General features: G+C 36.1%; 2 protein-coding genes across 9 annotated transcripts; both read left to right on the top strand.

The window, feature by feature from the left end:
- Positions 1-447: 447 nt before the first annotated feature.
- Positions 448-8,723, top strand: pih1d1 (PIH1 domain containing 1). Of its 3 annotated transcripts, none has more exon segments than NM_001159928.2 (11): positions 448-501; positions 870-955; positions 4,089-4,146; positions 4,308-4,496; positions 5,308-5,369; positions 5,461-5,542; positions 5,628-5,724; positions 7,590-7,622; positions 7,819-7,897; positions 7,970-8,113; positions 8,277-8,723. In NM_001159928.2, coding segments are annotated over 11 exon segments (882 nt in total). In that variant the 5' UTR covers positions 448-485; the 3' UTR covers positions 8,313-8,723.
- tnnt1 (troponin T type 1 (skeletal, slow)) lies at positions 8,454-25,184 on the top strand. 6 transcript variants are annotated; one of them, XM_087242805.1, is made up of 15 exons: positions 8,454-9,289; positions 9,399-9,558; positions 10,972-11,127; positions 12,414-12,450; positions 12,983-13,024; positions 16,878-16,895; positions 17,877-17,898; positions 18,004-18,064; positions 18,280-18,396; positions 19,140-19,217; positions 19,331-19,444; positions 21,390-21,499; positions 23,735-23,825; positions 24,056-24,096; positions 24,942-25,184. In XM_087242805.1, exons 8-15 carry the CDS (start codon positions 18,008-18,010, stop codon positions 24,985-24,987), a joined length of 654 nt encoding a protein of 217 aa, XP_087098931.1. In that variant the 5' UTR covers positions 8,454-9,289; positions 9,399-9,558; positions 10,972-11,127; positions 12,414-12,450; positions 12,983-13,024; positions 16,878-16,895; positions 17,877-17,898; positions 18,004-18,007; the 3' UTR covers positions 24,988-25,184.
- The last annotated feature ends 1,711 nt before the right edge of the window (positions 25,185-26,895 follow it).

Below are 26,895 nucleotides of genomic sequence, written 5' to 3'. Positions count from 1 at the left end.
TGGGTAGGTGGCATCTGCTGTTGTGCAGAGGGCTTTAAGACGTGTGCTGTAAATGTCCTGGAGGGAGGGGAGAGAGACACCAATGACCTTCTCAGCTGTTCTCACTATGCGTTGAAGTGTTTTCCTGCAGGATGCATTGCAGGTTCCAAACCACACAGTGATGCAGCTGGTCAGGATACTCTCAATAGTGCCTCTGTAGAAGGTGTACATGATTGGGGCTGGTGCTCTTGCTCTTTTGAGTTTGCGGAGGAAGTAGAGACGCTGCTGTGATTTTTTGGCCAGTATATATATATATATATATATATATATATATATATATATATATATATATATATATATATATATATATATATATATATATATATATATATATATATAAACTTTCTCTTTCGAAGAATGACTTTTATTTTGACACAGCTAAAAGAAAGCCGCATGAAACGTCACGCTGAACCGGAACAGTCAGTGAAAACATTTCATTTTACTGCATGTCTGAGGCACTCAGTAAGTATATCGTGTCCTAAACATAACGTTAGAGTCTCCACTCTCATTGACAACCTGGTTGGTTATTTAATAGTTTTATAATGCTTACTAGAGGTAAAGTTGTTTTTTTATATTATATTAAAACTTTCTCCTTAATAATGTAATTTCAGAAAAGTATTATCTGTAAGTTCCAGGTAGGGAAATCATATTAGCAGCCAATGATCAACGCACAAGTAGTTGACAGTAACGTTAGTGCTAATGTTGTTTTGAAGTCTCGCATGAGCTTTCAGAACGAATATTTAAAGTACCGTGTCACAAATGAATGAATGTGCGAACATAAACCCAACTTTACCTCAATGATCATTTGTCGTGTGCGTCCATGTGTGTAGTCATGGACACGGACGCGTCTCTCCTCCTCGGTGTTGAACACGAGCAGAAACAACAAGAAGAGCTTTACCAACAACTTCTGCTTCAGGTAAATCAGCTCAGACCTTAAATTAGTTCTTTCAGTTGTTTCTAGCACTTCTCTGATTATTAACATGAGGCTGGAGTCCAAGTTCAGCTGTTTACCTTCACAAGTCAAGCAGTGGAAATTAAGATTTAAAAGGACAGTTCACCCGAAAATTGATGGAGTGGCCTGTCCCAGTCTGTCTGCACGTAAACACTCCTACTTAAACCTTGTGTGCTGTTGGGGATGTTTCATTCACTCTGGGGTGATTTTGAGCCTTAATTTGGCCATAACTTTTTTTCTGCCAGCTAACGGAATGATCTGATTTTGACACGCATTTTAACTCTTTAATTGCCAAAATCATAAACAATGTCACAGAATTGGTGGAGCAGTATAAATAAATTCAAATAGACTTAGGCTTAACATAAACAATTTCATGCGAGGATCACGACTGCCATCCTTAAAGTTAATCTTTTTACGAAAATTTGCATGTTTGGCTTCTCAGTAGAGATCTAGATCAATTGATCAAATATTGATACAGAATGACCAAAATAAAGACATTTTTCAATATTTGGTGATATCAAGAAAATTTGGTCAGTACCTAAAAAGTATGAAACTCTAACCCACGCTACCAAAACCTGCAGTAATGGCGCTGAAATATCAGCTTTGAGTCACAGCAATAAATGACTTTTTAAAATATGATTACAAATGATTAGTAACAACATTGCCTTTGATGCATTGTTAGTTTTTGTGCAGCATAAGATTAAAATTTGTACTGCCTAATTTACTGTTTGTGGCTGTTTTTACCCCATTGACTTCTATTATTACCACATTTTTGATTGTAAAACCATGACATCATATAATCATGCATTTTGGATTGTTGGTGATTTTTCCTGTTGGGAAGAGGTACAATTAGTTATTTTTTACTTCATTTGTATCATCAGTTGGCATCATTAACCTTTTAGATGAGACATGTGAAAACAGCTTCATTTTTGGATTTATTTTGAAGTTATATGAAGTATTACAGAAAGTTAAAGTGTGTATTTATGTATGCTAGTGCATGAGAGTGACCTTTTTGCACTTTCCCATGATTTGTCTAAGAAAAAAAAAAAAAAACTACTTAAAAAAAAAATTCAGTTCACACTTCAAGGGTATATAAATTTGCATATCATTAGCATGCAGATGAAAAGAGACCCCATACTTATTAAAAATTGATATTAGAGGAAGCATACAGTATGAATAGAAAACAGTATCGGACCAAGAATTGAGCCTTGCGTTCCAGCAGATTTCACTGATATTTCGGATGAAGATTGGTTTCCAATACTAACAACATGCATACTATTAGTAAGATATAAACTTAAATCACTGCAGCACCGTGCCATGAAGGCTAACACATGTTTTTAGATGTGATTAAAGTATATTATGATCAACTAAGTTGAAGGCAGAACCAAAAATTATAGACTGCCCACAGTGCCCAGTAGTTAACTGTTACAACCTGCTCAAAATTGTAACATAAGAGAGACATAGCGGATCAGAAATTATTAGCAAAAGGCATAATTAGCAAAACTTAAAAGCAATCAAAGTCAGTATAAATGGAAGTCAGTTGTGAAAAGTGTGTGTGTGAGACGGTTAGTACGCAAATTTCCTCTGCATTGTGTACTGACACCAAATCATGCCTTGGACGGATCACTTTGTACTGGTCAACAGAGTAAAAACAAAGGGATCAGTTTCCACAGTCTTAACATGTCGTCCACAATTACTCTCTTGGCTGGCGCGAATAATAATCAAGTAAACATACAACATGAGTTTAGAAACACAGTAATAAATATTAAATCGTGTACCTGGTAAACAGAGTAGAAACACAATGATCAGTTTCTACAGTCTAACATGTCGTTCTGCGATGATGGGTGCATATTAGCGATTATAAAGTTGTAGTCACAAAGAAAAGATACATTGTGATTAATCAAAACAAAAAGATCAACAAAAATACATATTTTACAGGAGCACTCACTCCCCACGACCACTCTCTTGGCTGGCGCGATTAATAATGACCTGTCCAGAACTAGTTGATAACATGCCACCAACCAATGAACATAGAGCGGGGTGTTTCAGAATTAAAGGGCCATGTACATAAAAGAATGGGTTTTTTACAACGTTACATTTGCATGGTAGTGAACAGAGCTCATGATCCAAAACAAACTAAAATAACCAAAACGCCAGGCAGGGAGCTCTGGCTAATCGAGCTCCCTCTCACATTAAATGTTGGACTCTTTATAGGCAGCACCTAATGGGTATCAGGTGAGATGACCCAGATCACAAATCACAAAAAATAACCAAAACAAACAGGTCAAACACAGAACCTCTTCCTCTCCTAAAAAGAAAAAAAAATAACCCCACAAACAATGCCAATATATTCAATCTCAATTTATCTCTTTTCCTTTTTTTTCAAGGTAAATCAAAAAGCATTAGTACTGTTAACAAAATTCTTTGTGATGAAAAAGTGTGTAATGAAAAGTTACAGTTTGGCAGACCCTTGCCCCCTCCTCCCATGCTCCAGCAATCCAGATCCTGAAAGCATTTAGGAGAAGAAAAGACATAACAAGACCACCACCAAACAAGAAACTCTCACTCACCCACTCAAACAGTCACATTACACAGAATGAGCTTGAGATAAGCAGTTCGCAAACACATTGTCCATGCCCCTTATGTGTTTAATTTGTAAGTTAAAGGGAAAAAAAACAACTGCATCAATGTCATTCAAAACTAAAAGAGCTGACTCAGTACTGTGACAAGATTTAAAACCAGATTTTTCATAGATTGAAATTGTCAATTAAGACCGAAGTTGACTTAAAATCACTTTCATTAAAACCTTTGAATAATAAACCAAGTTTATAATAGGGCAAAAACTAGCCAGTAATGTGGGATCAAAAGTTTTTTTTTTTTCAGAAGAGGCCTCACAGTGGCATTTTTAAAATCGCTAGTGTGTGTAAATGTGTTTGTCAACAGAGGCATCGAAGAATGAAGTCATATCGTTAAAATGTCTAGCAAAGTCCTCACATTGATACTTCAGGAAACATTTAATCTTAAAGTAGCAGTCTCATTATAATTCAATCACTGCAAAGAAAAGATTCAAATTTTATTTATTTGTCCAACCTCACAGACCATGGGAAAATTGCAGAGCGACAGTCCCCCTTCCAAAGTCATCCGTCCACAGCCTGGTGAGTTAAAAAAAAAAAAAAAAAAAAAAAATATATATATATATATATATATATATATATATATATATATATATATATATATATATATATATATATATATATATATATATATATTGAGACTATATTTTTTGTACCCACATAAATTTATGCTCCATTTCCAGGTCTTTGCGTGAAGACCTCCTCAGTGTCAGACAAAAAGAAGGTCTTTCTTAACATCTGCCAGTCACAGACGGTACCGCCACCTCCTCACTTGTCCCAGGATGCACTGGTGGAACTACTGGAGTCAGAGGACCCGACGAGTTACAGAGTGCCCATGAGCCTCGGCGAACCACACACAGAAGTTGACAACAGTAGGCGGGTTTCCTTTACAAACTAGCACAAAACTTTATTTGCCAAACATCAATAAAACATCATTGCAAAATAGAAGCTTACATGTTAACTCACAGTTTTATGGGACTAAAGCTTCAAATTCTAAAAGTCTTGGCAACAGATATACGGTAAGCAGTATTAGTTAAATTAGAGCCAATGCACAAGCCATTATTTTTAATAGAACTGGGCATGCATCATGTGTGTTAAACAAGCATTAATGACACAGAAAGCCCTCTGTAGTTCAGAGCAGCCATGAATGTGTTTTTTTCTGGGAAATTCTATTGTAATATTTTTGTGTTTTAATGAAAAAATACTTAATGCGAACATAAAACATTTTATAAATGCTCCTGTTTACAAAAGTGACACATTTCCATTTCATTTTGTATTTTCAGTTTACGCCAGGGGTGTCCAAACTCGGTCCTGGAGGGTCACCTGGGCCGGTGTCCTGCATATTTTAGTTCCAACATTAAATAAACACACCTGAACCAGGCAATCAAGCTCTTTCTAGGTATACTAGAAACTTCCAAGGAGGTGTCTTGAAGGAAGCTGGAGCTGAAATTTGCAGGACACTATGCAGGCCTGGTTTACACAGTTTAAATGCAGCTAATGAGATTATATTTTTTAATTCACTCTATTTTCCTTTTATCAGTGTCTCCTGTATCCATTCCAAAGTATGTTGCTGGAAGTGTGAAGTGTGATAAGCCTGATATAAATTACCAAAACCAGAACTTGTGCTGATGGACTTATGTGACAGTAAAGTAGATTAGCAATCAAAATATTTCTTTTTGCCAGGCTCACAAGGCTGTACTGTGTATGATGTGGTGATCAATGATGAATTCTTTCAGAAATGTGAGGTGCGTGTCTCGAATATGAATCTACTATAAATGACCTCAGGGTTAGGAATCTGCATTCATGGCCATCTCTGTTTTGGCTTGTACCCAACAGAAAGATACCCTCTTCCAGCAGTTTCTTATTGCGGTTTCATTGGAAGGCTTGGAAAACAAATACAGCCTGGAGTTAAGCAGAGGTTAGAAGAAATACAAAATCTCTGCATGTGTCTTCTTCTAATTTCATGTTTGTTAATCTTTTTGTTTTTTCGTTTTTTAATGTAGATATAAAAATTTTGAAGAACAGGAAGTTCATGGGATCCATAGCAGAACAAAACATTCGTACCAAGAGCAAGCCAATTATCCAGGAAATTGACTCAAAGTAAGTTCTTTGTATCTTTAGGGAAACAGGACAAATGGTGCTTAAACGTGTTGTGAGATCAACTCTAATAATAATACTCCTTGTTCTAAATTTAATTATTACACTGTAGAGTGTAATAAGTTGTCCTTGCTAAGAAAAATTGCGGAATATTATTTTAAATTTGATTTAAAATTTGACAATATTATTTTATTTAATTTTATATAAATATATTTATGATATCACTCTTAATATAATGATCAAAATATTATAACATTTGTTAGAACCCATGTGTTTTTTACCTTTTTAGCTGCAACCCATTACTGAGAATCACTCATACACATTCATTCACATACATAGACTACAGACAATTTTAGCTTACCCAATTCACCCATAGCGCATGTCTTTGGACTGAAACCGGAGCACCCAGAAAAAACCCACACAAACATGGGGAGAACATGCAAACTCCTCACAAAAATGCCAACTGACCCAGCCGTGGCTTGAACCAGCGACCATTTTGCTGTGACGTGACAGCACTACCTACTGCGACACAGCATCACCCGTAATAATGTTTTCATTAAATGTAATTTGTACTTTAGGTATTTTATGCATGAATTGCTTTTTTATTAAATGTATTAACAGCTTGAGAAACATGACTTTAAAAAAAAGACTTTCTTATTTTATCTTAGGACTTAGACTAAACTAGAGGGTTTAGACTGATGTTAAAGCGAAGGAACCTGGACCTTTTTTCTTCCATGTAAAAGCAGAAGTGTGTGATGTTCACAAACACTCAAGAAAACCTCCCTTCAGTGCTGTGACTCATGAAATTAATGTGTATATAGTGTCTAGGATAATGCTGAAACAGTGGCATGCGATGAAAAGAATGCATTCAGTCTTACATAGTTATTTATTATATGATATTCTATATCACAAGTGTAATTTTAGTTGCCTCGTCTCTTTAAATAAGTTTAGTATTAAAAGCAGATATGTCTGCAAAAAATAAAGCCATAAGTTCTGTTAAAAAGAGATTGTTTGAAAGACTGATGAAGGTGATGGGATGCGGGGGAGAATGTTTTTTAGCTTTTAGTGTGCTCCAACACACTTGCCTTCTTGGCTCTTGGCTTTTTTTCCATTTGACTGGTCGGGCAAACAGCAATGATCCAAAGGAAATGAACTTGGTAAAAATTCCACTGCAAAAGAAATTCTCTGCTTTACTGAATAAACATTAGATTTGGCAGTTTGCTCAAAGTATCTGCCAAGTTAAATGCTGGAAAAGAGCAAAAAAAAAAAAAAAACCCACATAAAATCATCAGAAACAAGAAACAGCAACCATAAAACATCAGGTGGCAAATGCAGTTATTAGTAATCATAGCTTTAAAGATCTGATGAGGACTCTTTATTTAGATATACCCATTTTATTTTAGGTTTGTATTCACCCATCAGGACTTGTGAGAAGCATTGTTTTTATTTGAACTTGCTTCAACAGTCTCTGACCACTTAGAAAGCACTGTTCAAACACTTAGAGTGATACATCAGTGTCATACAATGGACAGCTTATTCATAAATCATATTTACAAACTACCTGAAAAAGCTTCTGTACACTGTTAGCTTCTAGTTTATTTAACATATTGGGCAATGATTTATAAGAGGGTACCATTGAGTGCACCATCTGTTTCACAGAGTGCTTTGTTCCAAATGAAGTGCTGATTAAATCCAATGATTCTGTCTGGGCCTGTTCATATCAGTGACATTTGATAGGAGTGATTGAGTTGTCTGTGTGTGCTATCCATCGTGTTAATACGCATTTGCGTCTCAATGCTCTTTCCTAAACCTGATCCGGCTGCAGCTATAACTAGAATTGCTCTAATCATTTTGTTCTCTATGGACAGGGAATCTCTCACACTGCCTTCAGCGGCTAAGCGGTAAGTTTATTTTCAGTTAAATGAATTCATTTGTAAAATGTTTGGTTTGACCCTTTCAAATGCCTTTGCTGCCTCTTATGTTTGACGAATCTGAATGCAAAGATGTTGTTTTGCCCATATTTTTAATGCTCAGAGTGATGAATCATTTATCATTGAGAGGTTGACCTGTAACTTTATTGTGCTTCTTTAACTCCAGTCCAGAGTTCACTTTACTGGTGGAGCCACCAAGTGGAAAAGCAGAGCACCTGATCGCTGAGATCCTTCTTCCTGGAGTGGTGAGTAATCCAGTTTTTTTGGATCTATAAAAATGAAAGAGACTTTAAACTTTATTGTTTCCTTCTCACTAGTCATCTGCTCGATCTCTTGTTCTGGATTTGGGAGAAGACAGACTAGTGCTGATTGCCCGACCATCTCTTTTCCACTTGGATATTTTCTTTCCCGTGCTTATTGACCAAGAAAACAGTGTTGCCCAATACAACACAAACACACAGGTGTTTCACTTTTTATTTTTCTGAATCAGAAGCTTTTTGCTCATATTTAAAGTGCTGTATTTTAAGGTTGTCTTTCTAAACCCTTTAATGGCCACTTTTTACTCCTTTATATTTGTGCTGGAGCAGAATGTCTTATACAACCTTTTTCTGTTTTTTTTTCCAGACGCTTACGGTGACCATGCCAGTCGTGTCTTTGTGAAAACTACTGCAAGTCTATGATTTCACAATTTAACTGTTATTCTTTTATTCACTTGTTTATAGTGTAATCAACAACAACTACAGTATAAAACATACTTTTTTTTACATGTGTGAAATTGGTTTCCGTTTTTGTGCCCTACAGAACACTATTGATGGAATTATTAGACAACATCGCTCATTAAACCATTATTTATCATATAAACCATTACCATCAAAGTTTATGTTTGATTAATTTCTAGAAATCCATTCTGTGCTCTGGCCATAGATAACACTGTATCTGCCAGTTACCACTAGTTGCCACATTGTCCAAGCCAAATGCACGCATACACACATGCAAAAGGTCTGTAAAATAAAAAAAGGAATGTGAATAAAACCACATTAGGGGAAATAAAAAAAATTTATGAAATTTAAATATGGGAGAAAAATACTTTTTTTATCATTGTAGTGAAGTTTTAACCATATAATTGAACAAAGCTGTGATAACCATTAAGACCTAATAATTCTCCATTAATTAATAAATGAAGCAATTAAAAAGGTTAATAAATGTATTTGTTTATTTATTTTTTTTTACAAAAAGTTTTGAGTATAAATAGTTTTTAAGAAAAGAAAATGTCTTGTTTTGGGGGAGGGGGGTAATATTAGACAATTACAAGTTGAAAGTTGATAAATGATACTTATACAAGTGTAATATATGAAGATTTATATTTACAGGGCTATTATATCATTACCTTGCCAAAAAAAAAAAAATCTATACCATGGTAATATTCTAACAGATTAATAATTGTGCAAGGTGAACACATTGTCTTCTCCAATACTTACACTTACTAGCCACTTTAGTAGGTACACCTGTCTGACTACTTTTTAACGTAAATTTCTAATCAGCCAATCACATGGCAGCAACACAATGCATTTAGGTATGTAGACATGGTCAAGATGATCTGCTGCAGTTCAAACCGAGCATCAGAATGGGGAAGAAAGGTAAATTAAGTGACTTTGAATGTGGCATGGTTGTTGGTGCCAGATGGGCTGGTCTGAGTATTTCAGAAACTGATGATCTATTGGGATATTCTCTCACAACCATCTCTAGGGTTTACAGAGAATGGTCCAAAAAGAGAAAATATCCAGTGAGCGGCAGTTCTGTTGGTGCAAACGCCTTCTTGATGCCAGAGGTCAGAGGGGAATGGCCAGACTGGTTCAAGCTGATAGAATGGAAACACTAACTCAGATGACCACTCGCTACAACAGAGGTATGCATAAGAGCATCTCTAAATGTACAACACGTCAACCCTTGAGGCAGATGGCCTACAGCAGCAGAAGACCACACCAGGTGCCACTCCTCTCAGCTAAGAACAGAAAACTGAGGCTACAATTCGCACAGGCTCAGCAAAACTGGACACTAGAAGATTGGAAAAACGTTGTCTGGTCTTATGAGTCTCAATTTCTGCTGTGACATTTGGATGGTCAGGTCTGAATTTGGCATCAATAACATGAAAGCATGGATCAATCCTGCCTTGTATCAACGGCTCAGGCAGCTAGTGGTGGTGTAATGGTGTAAGGAATATTTTTTGGAACACTTTGGTCCCATTAGTACCAACTGTGTCAATGCCACAGCCTACCTGAGTTGCTGGCCATGTCCTTCCCTTTATGACCACAGTGTATATTCTGATGGCTACTTCTATTAGGATTACGAAACCAGTCTGAGATGATTCGCGCTTTATGACATAATGCTTTATGACATGACTGCAGCTGATCATCTTGACCATGTCTACATGCCTAAATGCATTGTGTTTTTGCCATGTAATTGGCTGATTGTAGATTTATGTTAACAAGCAGTTGGAAAGGTGTACCTAATAAAGTGGCTCTTTGTGATCCTTAAAAATCCTATGGCACTTCACATAAAGAGTTGGGATGTAACCCCGGTGTTCTGGGTGAATCATCTCAGACTGGTTTCTTAAGCATGATAATGAGTTCACTGAAGTCAAATGTCCTCCCCAGTTACCAGATCTCAATCCAATAGAGCACCTTTGGGATGTGGTGGAACGGGAGATTCACATCATGGATGTGCAGCAAACAAATCTGCAACAACTATGTGATGCATTCATGTCAATATAGAACAAAATCTCTGAGGAATATTTCGAGTCCTTGTTGAATCTATGCCACTAAGGATTAAGGCATTTCCGAAAGCAAAAGAGGGTCCAACCCAGTGCTAGTAAGGTGTACCTAATAAAGTGGCCGGTCAGTGTACAAGGTCAATACCTAAAACCGTTATTTTCCCTACTTGATCAGCCAACAGCATGGACTAGTCTTGATAAAATATAGAAAGTTGAAAGGAAAATCAATTCTTTCCAGACATTAGTGTTTTATTCCTGACTAGTACCCATAAGAATGTGACGGGGAGCACATTCGATTACCCTAAAGACGTCTTACCCATTACCTTATTTTACATTGTGTCAAATAGAAAATATGTCTTCTTGGAAGAATTGTATCTAAATCCGCTGCCCTATTTTTGTTCTCAACTGTCCCTTTGTTTTTTTCTATCTCTTTTTATATCCCTGTGTTTGTTGTGTGAGGTCATTCCCCATGTCTTCCCTAATCCTTTGTGGTGGTCATCTTTCTGTCCCTGGGTTCATTTCTAATCCATCCATGGTCCTGTGCCGTAGCCGCTAACACCCTCCATCTGTCCCTGTCCTCATATAAAAACAACCCATTGTCCCGCAATACATAACTCTCCATAATTCACCGGGGCTCTCCTCTCATCCTTTGGGTGCCCACGTCTCATCTTTTTACAGAGTGAATTATCCTACCATCAGCGGAAGGTAAAAGTCATTTTGTTGCCTCTCAGATATCTGCATTCTTTTCAATGTGGAGAACAGCACTTTTTATTTCTCTGTATAATTCTGCATGTATATTAGATTTTTCTGTTATCTCCAGTTCTTGTTCTTGCTAATAATGTTAGCTGTTATTTATCCAGTAATGTGTTTTGATTTCCTCAACCAGACTTTTCCTATTTTTCTGTAATTAAATAGCTACAGACAGAACCAAAACAGTGGTCGGAACTGCATTCCTGACCTCTTCCAGTATGAGTTTATGCTAATTTAATTAGTTATTCATTTAATAAAAAAAAAGATTGTGTTCAGATAGTCGCATGAAATCATTAACTCGGTCTCTAAGCAGTACAGATTCACCTTAACTCATATATTCTCCTCTGTGTCCTTTGCTAAAATTATCCCATCAGAATTCTGTGGTTAATGCTGTTCTGACCTCCCACACCCTTGCTGCATCCCCAAAATGCCTTTTTGTCTTGCACTTTCCCTATCTTGTTCCCTCCAAATTGTGTCTATCCCCGCTTGGGTCGATCCAGAGCAAAGAATATCTTCAGTTTGTAATGTGATAATTTTATACAGTGTTTGACCAAACTCATGCTCTGTAAATGCTCAAACCCTCATTAGTAAAGTAACAGGCGGGCAAGCTGTTGAAAGGACTCTGCTTTTAGACAGGCTTTCATAGAAGCCTTTGTCCAGAGACAATAAAGTATAAGAGGGTCGGTGACAGCTACATGTCTCATAAATTCTCTCAAGCGATGACATAGAGGCTATGAAGTTGTTTCTCATGATACAGTACTGATGTGAAAGATGAGGCACTTGAGAAGTCTGCCTGGGGACGTTTAATGACTGCAATCAAACAGTAATTGTTGTTATCTGCAGTTCCTGCTATCAAACCCTCAAGATCCAATTAGGGAAATCAAGCAAGGTCTTGTTAGCTCACATACGTACTGTATGTGCAACTGTGTCTACTTACAAGACGGAAATGTGAAACACTACTACATGAATCTTGTTCAACTAAATGTGAAACTGTAGAGAAGTGTGAATGAAAGAGTCAGAAATGTATCTCATATGCCCTGTCTTAGTCTCTGCATTCCCACCTGTTCTCACCCCATCAGTCTTCATGTGAAGCATCCAATGGGCTGTCAACACTTTGGAACAATGGAACAATTTGGTTCTTGTGCTGTTGGGTTTTGTCTCTCTCTATTTCTCTCTCATTGTTTTTTAAAGCCATTACAATAAACTTATTCCTTCTTTCTGTATCTCCTTTTTTCTTTCAGCTTAATCATGTCTGATGTAGAAGAGGAATATGAGTGAGTACCGTTTCTTTTTGATGTTTACTTATGGAAACTATTTAAGTATTGGACTATCTGAAGGATCATAAGTAAATCCTTTTTCCCTACTTCTTACCTGATTCCTCATTCCATTTCCTTTATTGGTCTTTTAGGGAACAAGCAGAGGGTGAGTATTGTTTTTATTTCTTGCCCAGCTGAAACTACAGATTTAGTGATTATCTGTAAAGCCTTGGTCTAATGTGTACCCAGAGGCTAGTTATAGATACTTCAAGAGGCCCTGCTGAGCTTCAATTGGTTTCACAATCATGAGTCTGATTGGGTGCTTAGGCTTGTCAGCCTGCCTTTATCTGGAAGGGTTATTCCTGCACAGTGATCTCATGTTTCTGGTAGCCTTAACAAATGGTCTACACTTACATAATCCTTTGCACAGACTTGTCTATATTTATTCACTTATTATATTTCCTGATTGTCCTCACGTGCTCTCAGCACATAATTGATATTCGCTTATGTTTGCCTTTCATCAATCATCCTGTCATTGTGTCTGTATTTGTAAGCTGAAGAAGAGGAGGAGGAGACTACAGAGGAAGCTGGAACAGGTAAAATATTACAGACATGCAAAAACTGATCAAGGTTATAGAAAGAAAAGTATGTAATGGATTTTTTTTTTTTTTTGTAGATATAGTGCAAATTAGATATACTAAGTGAAAATATCACCAATTGTAAACAAGAGTGAGCTGTCATCTTTTTAGTTTGGAATCTGAATCAGGCATATACTGTAGTACTTGTCAAACATTTAATGACAGACCAGGGGTCTTGTAAATAAAACTTTCCATAGAAACCTATGCCAGAATAAATAGTTTTTAAAATTTTTTTATTATGCCACATGTGATGGTTTAAAGTGGTTAAAAAAAGTCAATGTTTAATACAAAAGTAATATGTTTACTTGCAGCTGTGCACATTCTCCCATCAAGTTTGTTTTTTAACGTTTGTGAGGGAAGTTGTGTATTATTTATATCGCCCTTTTCACAATAATTCCAAAGCAGCTTTACAAAAGTACATCCTTACTTTACAATTGAAATCAAGTTAAGGTGTTGAGTATACAGTTGACAATACATTGATCATTAACCTGCAGTAATACATTATATATTGTGCTTTCATACAAGTGGCATCTGTGTATATAATACTTTTTCTTTTTTTCTTTCTTTTTTTTTGAAGTGGACTGATCAACAAAATGATTAAGAACAGTTTGCATATTGTGTACTGCTTAAGACTTTGTGCTGTCCTCAATTGTCTTATAGGGTTCATCAGCCTCGGTTCTTTCAATATTCTTTGTCTGGGTGTCTAAGGACTCATTTATGCATGTTTTAGAGAATATGCAAAAATCCAAACAATTAATCGAACAGAATTCTATGTTCAGGCAGTCACATTAATTTTATCATTTAAAAATTTGGTATATCAAATATGAATCACCACACTCTTCCAAAATGGATAGGTGCTGTGACCAGATTTCTTCAAAAGACAGAGACAGATAAAACAAGATGGATTGCACAATTTATTAAACAAACAGAAGGGGATTTCAAATATTATAACATAGCTGAAACATTTGTTTTTCTCATTACCAGTGATTCTGTTAAGAAATCTTTACCAATCAACACAAATAAATTAACATTAAGAACCCTTTTGTGGTTTCCAATTACTTTAAATCAATAATTATCTTATCTTTTTTATTTCAATCACGTTTTCATTTTGTGCTTTTGTAAGATTTGCTCTTTTGCTTTAAAGCAAAGGTTGTGTAACTTTGTTGTTTAATGTAAAAATGTGGATGGGCACTGTTAAAGAACTAATATAACATAGCTCTATTTAACTTGATTAATCAATTCAGCACCTTTTAAAATTTAGATTGTGTCAAAGGAGCTTACAGTAGTATAGATGAAGTAATGAATTAAAATTTCTTCAGTTCAGTTGTCACAGTTCAGTTGAGTTCAGTGTAAGGTAAAAGTCACTGCTGAAAGCCGAATCACTGAAGAGCAACTCCATTGATGCACAGCTCTTAAATCCACAAACCAATGGTGACAGTGGTGAGGAACAAACTTGAACAATTGAAGAAAGTGAAGGAAAAAACTTTGAGAAAGACAGGCTCAGCTGGGCACGGCCATTCTCCTCTGGCCAAATGTCTTGTGCAGAGCTGCAGTCTGTGAAACTGTTGGTCACGTGATCTCATTGAAATATAACTAATGTATGAATTAATGTATTGGTAAACTAATTTTAACTGTTGAAATATGACATTTAATTCAATATTTAATATTGAATGAATGCTACACCACCATATCAGTGATGCTTGCTTCCATTGCTTCCTGCAGTACTCCGCAGAAATTAAATGTATGTGAAAAAAGCAGAGAAAGAGTTTTTATTCTAAAGCTAAAACTATATATAATAAAATAACAGAATAGAATAAATATAAAGATTTTCAGGATATACTGTAGATAGAAAAGACATGATATTAACTTTTCACAAACAAACAAATTAACATTAAGAACCCTTTTGCGGTTCCCAAATACTTTAAATCAATAATTATCTTTTTTTATTTCAATCACGTCTTCACTTTGTGCTTTTGTAAGATTTGATCTTTTGCTTTAAAACAAAGGTTGAGATGTAACTTCATTAAATATCCCTTTGACTCATTTCACTCTTATTTTTTTGATTTTAATGTTTGTTTATTAATATAAACAAAGCTTTTATCAAGTTAACAAAAAATTGTCATATTCATAATAAGTCATATTCTTTTGCAAATTAATTCATATTAATTAATTCACATAGTAATTTATATAATAATGTTAGTGGCAAATGCTTATGTGTCTCATATGTAATCTCGATACACATTGTGATCAATCATAAATACCAAATATCAAAGAAAGATTAATTTTACAATGTTTTCATGTGTCATTTCTATGTTTCTTTCCCAAATCTATATTACAGAACAGCAGGATTATACAGAATATCAGGGTACTTTGATTTTTTTTAATGTAAAAATACACACACTATCAGGGGCGCGTTTCCCAAACAACGACGTAACTCGCGGCTGAACTATCATAGTACGCTGCATCGTTTGAGAAAAGAGCTATGTAGTGACGAGTGTTTCCCAAACCCTGTAGTTTTTCTGTCGCTGATCCATCGTTTGAACCATGTTAGTTATAACGTAAAACGCCCATAATCATGCTCTTAATGGGGTGGAGTAACAACTTCTTAAGAGAAGAACCCCATATTTCTTTGTGCAAATGATATTGTTTTATGCGCAGACCTAAAAAAAAATTCCAATATTAGTTTTGGTAAAAACATGCACTAGCTTTTCATAATAATTGAAATGTATGTAAATGGCACATATAGGGCTTGTGTTTCCTTTACAAATATTATTGAGAATATTCGATATTCTATTCTAAAACATAAAACCACTTACAAAAGCTAACATGTATTCTAATATCATATAAAAATCATATAAATCAATAAATAATGAGGCGATTTATTAAGAAATGAAATTTAATATTTAATAGGAAATGAAAAAAATCCTACTTTAACAATAATAATATGATGATAATGATGATTAATAATAATATTATTGTTAAGTAAGATTTTTACAATTTGACACATGCAAACTACTGCAGAAATGTTCTCACCAACAGGCCCATGTCATATACAATACAGATACTTAATAAATAACCTAATATAAAATAAAAGCATTAACGTATGCTGTGTTTTTTTTTTTTCTCAAGCTTTGGAGTCTTAACATAAATTCCACTTTTAAATAAAAGGTCACCTATAGCTTTTGTATTTGTAAACATGAAGAACGCTAAAACTGAACTGTAAAAACACTTTGAAAGCATAATACACCTAAGAGTGCTGACTTAAATGCTTTTAAAAAAATAACTCTAATGGATGTTTTAAATGAAAAGGGCATAGGGGGGTAACTGGAATAGAACACAGCCAAGGACTATGTAAACTCTGGAGGCTTGACAGCATACAAATTTGTGATGCAGTTTGGGAATGTTCGTTGGAACAATGGATTAGAAACGCCAAAGCAATGAACCATGTTTGTAACGATGGTTTTCGGAAACGCACCCCAGTATAGCATGTAAAAAAACAACAACATTATGAGTGGATGGTGTGTAATGTAGCATGTATGCTTAAAGGTCATAGCATGAATCTTCACATCAATATAACACTTAATTGTAGATTGTATTGCATGAAATATTGAAAATCGAATGATTTGAAATGAAATAGAATGATGTTAAGTGAAAATGAAAGGATTTGAGCTGCAGCTTGTTTCTTTACCACATCATTGTCATTTTTTAAATGTCTGCCCATCTACTAATCTTGTATCCACATTGCCATTGCTCATTGTTCTCTGTTGTTAATGTTTTTTTTTTTGTATTCTTTTACTATTACATTCATCAGAGGAGGCTCAGGAAGAAGGTAAGGGCTTTTAGATAAAAGTGCTTTCTTTAACTTCTGAGATCTGTGTTGTTTCATCCTCTTTTCATCACTGTGAAATTTATCAATTTTTCTGTTTCATTGACATGCATGGCACATAGCAATGTAATTGATTAACGTTAATTATTAAATCTCTCAAGCATGAAACTGGTAATTATGGTGTAGATCTTTAATAACATCTTATTTTTTTAGCATCTGATATAATTTTTTCCTGCCCTGGACTCAAGTGTCTGGATTATAAGTTTTTCTTTTTTTTTTTTAGACATTTATGGTCAGTTGCTATAAATGTCAGTGTTTGGCTTTTCGGAAAGTTTTTATATAAAACAGACAGTGTAATTAATCCTTATTATAATCTATATTTCTGATTAGAAAAAAATCATCAGAACAGAACTTTATATTGCTGTTCAGGTACTTTTATGAAATTATGAAAGCTTATTTCTACTAAAGGATTGAAATGGAGACATTCACACAATTTCAAGTTTACATGCGACAATTTTATTAAAACTGTTTTTATTTAACACATTTCAATTGTAAACTCAATTCACGAGATAACATCTTGCTGCTCAGACTGGTCAGAATTGAGAGTTTGTAGCTCACCATTTTGTATCTTTAATTTGCAAACTAAGAAAGTGGGGAGAGTTACTTTGGTGTGCGGTTAGTTTGGTTTTGGTGTAAAAAACGTGTGGGGTCATTTTTTTTCTTTAATTTTCAGAACATTCGGATGTGACCAGGCTGACTCACAGAATGTTATTTAATTAAAGAACTGAAATGATATTGATATGTGAAGAAGTTATGAATGAACCCTTTGACAGTTGTGTCATTGAGTGCATTAGTAATTAAAAGAGGAACTTGCTACAAATGTCAGCAAGACTATAGAGGCATATTGTACAGTTGTGTGGGAGCAATAATGACAGTACTATAAAGTTTTACAAGAACCGCTTTGTTTCTTCTATTTTTTCCTAGAGGAGGAAAGACCGAGGCCCAAGTAAGTTAGAAGACACTCTTTTGAAAAGACAGACCACAGACAAAACCACTGTGTTTTCATGCCCTCCTTGCCCTAAATGTATTGCTTTTGTCCTCCACATTACAGGCCCATGGTTCCACAACTTGCCCCTCCAAAGATTCCAGAGGGTGAGAGGGTAGATTTTGATGTAAGTACCATATACAATTTAGGGATTCATATAGCTCAGATGAACGTATCTGGTTGAATAAGTCGATTTTTATTTTTTCTCTGTGACATTGAATAATGTCATGTAGGTTAATTGGTCTTATGCTGACGTCAGATTATACAATTGAAAATAGCATTTCAGACTTCATGGAGATGGGGGTTTTCAAACTGTAGCTTACTGTTTCCACTTTTTTCAAGGATATTCATCGTAAAAGAATGGAGAAGGACCTTCTGGAGTTACAAACTTTGATTGAGGCCCACTTTGAGCAGAGGAAAAAGGAGGAGGAAGAACTGATTGGTCTAAAGGATAGAATTGTAATTCTTGGGTTTGATCTCTTCATTTATTCATTTTCTTTTAGGCATAGTGCCTTTCTTAATTAGGGGTCGCCACAGCGGAATGAACCGCCAACTTATACAGCATATGTTTTTATGCCCTTCCACTGGGAAACACCAATATACTCTTGCATTCACTTGCATTCAGTTACATACACTCAGAAATAAAGGTACAGGAGCTGTCACTGGGGTATTACCTTATCAAAAGGGACACATTTGTACTTAAAGAGTCCATATTAGTACCTCAAAGGTAAAAATTAGTGTCTAAAAAATGTCAAAAGGTAAACATTTGTACTTTTTCGGTACTAATATGTACTCTCGAGGTAATAATATGGACCCTTTTGGTACAAATGTGTAACATTTGAAAAGGTACCACCCCAGTGACACCTCTTGTACCTTTATTTCTGAGAGTGTACACTACGGCCAATTTAGCTTTTTCACCTTTAGCACATGTCTTTGGACTTTGGGGGAAATCAGGGGACCTAAAGGAAACTCCACACAGAAATGCCAATTGACCTAGTCGGGGTTTGAACCAGCGACCTTCTTGCTGTGGAGCTATCGTGCTACCCACTGCACCACCAAGACTTCTTTTTTATTTATTATTTTTTATTTATTCCATCTTTTTAATTCTCTCAAAATATTATCTTTATCTTTATTATTATCTTTATATTATCTCCTATTATTATTATCATTATATTATTTCTCTTTGATTTCTCTGTTCCCAGGAGCGGCGGCGGTTTGAACGAGCAGAGCAGCAGCGTGTTAGAGCAGAGAAAGAAAGAGACAGACAGACAAGAATTGCGGTAAAGCTAAAATGAAATTTAAGATGTATTAAATAAAATCATCAGATGCATTTAGCTGTTGTGGGCTTCGATAATCAAATCAGTGTGAAATCTAATATCCAATCACTCATCAGGAGGAGCGCCAGAGGAAAGAGGATGAGGAGGCTAAGAAGAGGGCAGATGATGAGGCCAAGAAGAAGAAGGTTTTATCCAATATGGGGGCAAATTTTGGTGGCTTCTTAGCCAAAGTAAGATTCAGTCTTCTTATATGTACACATGAATACATTTTTGTACATGCAACAAGCTAAAACATTCACCTGCCAAAACAGCAAGGACAGGCATGTTTGGGTGCCTTAAAAAATATATCCCTTTTCCAAGAAGCCCCCTTGGTAGATATCACGTTTCATCTTTAGTAGAGGCCCATCTGGTCTTGGGATCCTACACAATGAGAAAGGCTGACATTAGTGACACACACTCAGAACTTACATATACACTCATTGTCTGCACACTCCACTAAAGGATGTCACTTGCAACCGACACAATTTTTTCAAATTGCCAATAGAGTCAAGAGGATGAGATGTGATCGTTAAATGACTTAACAATGTTTAAGAATAGTTTATGGGAGATTCTACCAGAAACATACATTTTCACTAATAAAAATTTGTCACCCTAAAAGAAAATCATAATACGAAACAAGCATAAAATCCAGCCTGATCTCACGAGAAAACGTAAGTATTTTACGTTTTGCCAGTTTAGTGGCTAATTCGTATGAATTCGTATGAGTTCAGTCGAACGAAATGGTACGATTTTAAAAAGGAGGCGTGGCACCTGACCCCACCCCTAACCCCAACCGTCATTGGGGGATAAGCAAATCGTACTAAATTGTACGAATTAGATCGTACGAATTCATACGAATTAGCCACTAAATGAAAAAGTTACGAATTGCCGTGAGATTGTGTTGTAAAATCATACAATTCAATGACAAAATGCATCCTTGATCATTGTCAGCTTCTTCTCTGTTAAATGATGTCACTCCAGAGTCATAGTCTTAAACATGTAAGGAACGCATTGTCTGTTAAATTAAATGCAAATGTGGCAGGACTGACCGAAACATGGGGCCAATTGTAAATTTAGTCGTATTATATATATTTGTAGTATTTATTTGTAGAATTTATTTATAATTTCAGGTTTTTATTCAATTGATGTGAATGATAACAACTTAAACTTGCTAGTTCTGTTTTTTTCTCTAAATAACACTTTGTAGTGTAACAAAACTATTAAAGCTGTAGGTTCAACTGCGCTGAGGACAAGGACAATGACAGGGTTTGTACAATGTAAAGTGTAAACTGACAAAAATCAACCATCAGTCCATTTTAGAAATTCTTGGGATTAAATTGATGGAAAAAAAACTTTTTTCTCACTGTTTTTATGTTTTTATTTCAGAGACAGATAATGTACCTTTCTGGTAGAATTTTCTAGATATTATAACTATTCCCAAATGAAATACTAAAGACATTTATAATAAATGTAGTTGACATATTATTATATTATATCATTTGCTATTCTAAATTGTAAACATTTTGTATAATTTAATGTGTCTTGCGCAACAGTGGGGCTTCAGTTTGCTCAGACTAGGCGGGAATACATTCATCCTTGGCCTCATATAATGACTCATTGGTTTGTGAACTGGGCGTAAATTCTTGCCATTGGTGTTTGGCAGCAACCGTCATGCCTTATGAATTATACATACTCTAAGCCAACTTTCATGGTCAATCCCTGCTTTAAAAAATTAGAAAAGAAAAACAATGGAAACCATTACAGAAGCTCAGTGGTTTCCTAATAAAATATAACCATCGAATTTGGGTTTTCAGACATAATTTATCAGAGTTTATTGACTTTAACATACAACATTACCAGTAGAGAACCTAACAATCATTACAGTTTCTATTAAAACCAATGCAACTTTACACATTTTATGGTAGTTTACAGTATGTTTCAGAAGTTAATGTCACTTACATATTTATTCTCATCCATTATTTCTGCATCCTACATGTTTAGTAAGGTATCAAGTGTTTGCTTACAATCTCATCTAATCACACCTTAGAACTTGGCCTTGTTGGGTTATAAAAGTGACCTCTTACAGATTCTAATGCTTTTGCAGATAAGTGTACAGTTTGTATGTTTGTGTTTTAGGCAGAGCAGAAAAGAGGGAAACGTTTGACTGGTCGAGAGATCAAGAGAAAGACTCTTTCAGAGAGGCGTGCTCCCCTTGGCATCGAAAATATGCGTGAGGATGCGTTGAGGTGAACACATGCAAACAACTTATACAAACAACTATTATACTTATGCACTGCTCAAAAAACAAAGGGAACACTTACACAACACAATATAACTCCAAGTCAATCACACTTTTAAGTCAATCACACTGTGAAGTCAAACTGCCCACTTAGGAAGCAACACTGATCGACAATGAATTTTACTTGCTGTAGTGCTAATGGAATACACAACATGTAGAAAATATAAGCAATTAGCATTACACCCACAATAAAGGAGTGGCTCTGCAGGTTTGACCACAGGACACTTCTCAGTTCCTATCCATTCTGACTACTGTTTTGGTCACTTTTGAATGCTGGCGGAGCTTTCACTCTAGTGTAAGCATGAGACTCAAGTAGTGCAGCTCAAGCAGAATGGCATATCAATGCGAGCTGTGGCAAAAAGGTTAGCTGTTTCTCTCAGCATAGTGTCCAGAGCAGGGAGGTGCTACCAGAAGAGAGGCCAGTACATCAGGAGAAATGGAGAAGGCCGTAGGACAACAACCCATCAGCAGGACCGCTACCTCTGCCTTTGTGCAAGGAGGAATAGTAGGAGCACTGCCAGAACCCTGCAAAATTACCTCCAGCAGGCCACAAATGTGCATGTGTCTGCTCAAACACTCATAATTATGCAGGAGGTTGGTATTAAGGCCCAATGGAGAACGTACTGCTGCCTGAAACATCCTCCAGCATGACTGGTTTGGCAGTGGGTCAGTAATATTGTAGGGTGGCATTTCTTTTCAAGGGTCGCACAGCCCTCCATGTGCTTGCCAGAGGTAGCCTGACTTCCATTTAGTACAGAGATACTCAGACCCCTTGTGAGACCATATGCTCCACAGCCATATCACCCTGCAGCCCAAGACCGGTTACTCACTGAAGCTAAGCAGGGCTGAGCCTGGTCAGTACCTATATGGGAGACCACTAGGGAACACTAGGTTCCTGTTGGAAGTGGTGTTAGTGAGGCCAGCAGGGGGCGCTCAACCTGTGGTCTGCGTGATTCCTAATGCCCTAGTAAAAGTGAAGGGGACACTACACTGTCAGTGGGCGCCGTCTTTCGGATGAGACGTTAAACCGAGGTCCTGACTCTCTGTGGTCGTTAAAAATCCCATGGCACTTCTCGTATAAGAGCAGGGATGTAACCCCGGTGTCCTGGCCAAAGTCCCTTTATCGGCCCTTACGATCATGGCCTCCCAATCATCCCCTTCAACTGAATTGGCTCTATCACTGTCTCTCCACTCCACCAACAGCTGGTGTGTGGTAATGGCACTGGCGCCGTTGTCCTGTGGCTGCCGCTGCACACTGGTGGTGGTGTGGAGAGACCCCCCCCCCTCATGATTGTGAAGCGCTTTAAGTGTATGGCCATACACAATAAATGCGCTATATAAATACACATTACATTACATTACATTACATGCTGGTGCGGATGGCCCTGGGTATCTTCTAAGGCAAGACAATGCTTGACCTCATGTGGCTGGAGTGTGTCAGCAGTTTCTGCAAGATGAAGGCATTGATGCTATGGGCTGACCTGCCCGTTTCCCAGACCTGAATCTCATTGAGCACATCTGGGACATCATGTCTCGCTCAATCCATCAACGCCACATTGAACCGCAGACAATGTTGGTGAATGGAGTTGGTGAATGCTTTGGTCCAGGTCTAGCTGGAGATCCCTCTGGAGACCATCTGCCACCTCATGAGGAGCATACCTAGGCATTGTAGGAAGGCCACACACACTACTGAGCCCCATTTTGACTTGTTTTAAGAACATTACATCATAGTTTGGTCAATCTGTAGTGTGTGTTACCACTTCAATTTTGAGTGTGACTCCAAATCCAGATGTCCGTTTGTTAATAAATCTGATTTCCATTGATAATTTTAGTGTGCTTTTGTTGTCAGCACATTCAACTATGTAAAGGACAAAGTTTTAAATAAGAACATTTCATTCATTCAGATCTAGGATTTGTTATTCAAGTATTTCCTTTATTTTTTTAAGCAGTGTATGATACAGCCTGCCATACGTTGCACATGTTCATGCTGACAGAACATTAGGTCATGTTTTGCCACTTTGTAAGATGTGCAGAAAAAAAGTAAGTATGAGCTCTAATTTCATATAAAACTTCCATTTCCAACATTTCAGACAGACACGTTATTTTTCCAACCTTTATAAATGTGTTGTCTGCTCAAACCTGACAGTTTTGGTCATGCCCATTACTTATTCTAACAAAACAGGCAACGAGCTCAGGAGATGTGGAACTGGATTTATGAGCTGGAGTCTGAGAAATTTGACCTCTTGGATCAAATGAAGAAACAGAAGTATGAGGTGTGTTGACTTTGACTGATTTGTGAAATCCAGGTTCTGGTCCATGATTTTATTGGTGAATGTTTGACTTTGTTTGTTTTGGGCAGTACTAAAATTGGTTCAGTTGAGCTAGCTAGAGACCACCCTGAGTGAGAACTAACTTAAAGTGATAAAAATACTGTAATTATATGAACACAAGCACATTAAAAGTATGCTTAATAAATGTATGTTTTATTTTTCCTTCTCAACAGATTGTTGTTTTGCTGAACAGGATTTCTCACGCTCAAAAGTTGTAAGTTATGTTATTTTACACTACAGTACATAACTTTTCAGATACAATCACATTGAAGGGAGTTATTTCATAAAATTTTTCATGTTAAAAACTCATATTTTTAATTCAAATACTTCTCCTTTATTAGTCAAACTTATTTTCACACTTTTTATGGATAATGATTGGATTTATTTCTATATATGAAATGACACATTTTGCAAATGGTGACAATTTTGCATCCATGCACCGATAAAGTTATGATAGAAGTTCACAATTACTGTTTACTGTAAAACTTACATGTGTGAGCATTTACTTTTCAGATGCAGATCAGTGCAAACTATTTTCCAGTGCAAAACTATTTTACCACCCGATGTCAGTTTTTTTCCTACTTTAGTGGAGGGACCAAGCATTAAATACTTTAGTCAAACCCCCTATAAAATGCACTCTAAGTGCATGCTTTCAAGACATACTGAACAACAAAAAAACACACATAACAATTGAACAACAATTAATGTTTTAAAATGTGCTCAAGATATAATTGTTTAATTTCTGTCCAATGGATGAATATGCATAGTCTGATGCTAATGAAGAAGTCTGCATTGGCCATCAGAGTACCTTGTTTTTAAGCAAATTTTTGGGTAATTTTAGAGAGTATGTAGGCTGACGCTATACTTTGACAAATCTGTTCAAAACGTGTATACTTATAGTTGTCAGGGGTAAGAGTAAACCATACTGGTTTAAAAACATCATTAGAGTAAATAAAGACAGGGTTTGAATTTTTATGTGAACTGAGAAACTTCTTTTTATTCCAGTAAGAAGTCAGTTAAAGTCAGAATTGCTTGTGTTTGTCTCTTTCTCTATTACAGCAAAAAAGGTCATGGTAAAGGAAAAGTCGGAGGCCGCTGGAAATAAGAAACTGGAAAAATAAGGAAAGAAAACATGAATGCATTTACTTAGTCTCTCAGAGATGTGAAATGGTCAGAAATCCATTTCAGATCCATTTCAGACCTAATGTACTTGGATTAATATCTTTGGCTTGTATTATTTTAATTTGTTAGATATTTGAATAAAGTCTTTGCAAAACAAATAAATGTAAATGACAAACTGCATCTGAATGCTAACATTTTTTTTTTTTTTTTGCAAAATAGACTGGTAATGCAGATGAAAATGTAGATGAATGTTGCTTTCATTTCTTCATTTTCCTTCAAGTCAGTTGCAAAGGGAAGTGGAGTCCTTGCTGAGCAAATGAAAATTAATAACATGTCAGAGATGCCTTCATCCATAACATTTAAAAGGATAGACTGCGAAATCGGTTCTCATGTGCTCCACAAAAAAGATGGTCTCTAGTTGACATGTGTGGCTATTAATAAAAAAGTCATTTCCTTGTGCCTTTCTAAATGTCTTTCAGAAGATTGCCAAAGAACCCAGCACTTGAAAAACATTTATGAAAAGTAAACGCTGGGTCATTCCAAAGGGAGAGAAACAGATGACAGACTGATAGTTTCCCTTATTTCATCAATCACAGGTGTTTTTCATTAGGTTGTTTTCAAGTCAAATTGGATGGCATTAATATTGGATCTTGGTCTCTTTGAAAAAATGTTGTTGTTGAAAATGAACACTTACAGTTCTACAAAAAGTGTCTTTTTTAAGTAGTTTAAATCAAAATATTGCATAAGAAAAAATAACAAGATTCACATGCTAGAATGAGAATAAATCAGGGAAAAAATCACTATGCATATCCCCAGCAGGGCAGTAGTAGGGCAGTATTTCAGATACATGTATTTAAAATACAAAACACTATTTATTTAGTAACATATTTGCATTCTATGAAATAGGTGCAATTTGTGTCAGTAACATTTGATGAGCTGCTTGAGGCACAAAAATGTTCTAAAAATGTGTTTCCAAAAGTCAAAGTAATTAATTCAAAGGTTCTTGCTAACATGATATATTATAAATTATTAATATTATGGAGTAACATTATTATTTTTTATACTTTTTCATGATTACATCAAAAATGACACATCCGTGCTGACTAACATTGCATTTGCACCTAAAATATCATCAAATAAATTACTTTTTTCCTCCCAAACTTTTATTGTTTTAAGATTTATATGTGTGTTTTTATTTCCATAAGATATATTTATTTCATAAATTTTATATATATTTTTTTAAATATTTCATAATTTGTGTGTGTTCCTCAGTTTGACCCCGTCACATTTACTTGTTTCATCTATAACGTTCGAGGTTACAGAAGTAACCCTTCATTCCCCGAGGAGGGGAACTTCAGTGCTATAGAGTGGATTTGATTTGAAATCCATGAAATGGGAGGATTCGGATCAGAAGCCGCTTGTCTGGAAAGTATTGAACGGGCCAATGAATGAAATGAATTGGCAGCGTAAGCTTGCGCAGGTGTGCTGCATCGCCAATTATCCCAGCATATAAGCACACCTGGAGTGAGCTAACGCCATCCTTTTAAGCTGAAGAGACTTACAAACAGCTAAGGGACAGTCATTATGGCGACGGAGTATAGCACTTCCATTCCCCTCCTCGGGGAACGAAGGGTTACTTCTGTAACCTCGAACGTTCCCTTTCGGTTGGGGAACTTCAGTGCTATAGAGTGGATTTGATTTGAAATCCACGAAATGGGAGAAGTATGGAAAGCGCCATAATGACTGCACCTTACCAACGCCCCTGATGAGGGGATAGTTAAGCAAGCATGACGCACCCACATCATGGGAGGCGCGGTCCTCCAACGTGTCCCTGGCCCTAATTTATCCTACTTCAACAGAAGTCCTACGGATTTAGATATATATTTTGGGG

This window comes from Danio rerio, chromosome 3, assembly GCF_052040795.2.
Source record: "Danio rerio strain M-AB ecotype USA chromosome 3, GRCz13ab, whole genome shotgun sequence".
In the NCBI taxonomy this organism is placed as follows: domain Eukaryota; kingdom Metazoa; phylum Chordata; class Actinopteri; order Cypriniformes; family Danionidae; genus Danio; species Danio rerio.
The sequence above is the reverse complement of the archived record's forward strand: the minus strand, read 5'-3'. Positions and strand labels throughout refer to the sequence as shown.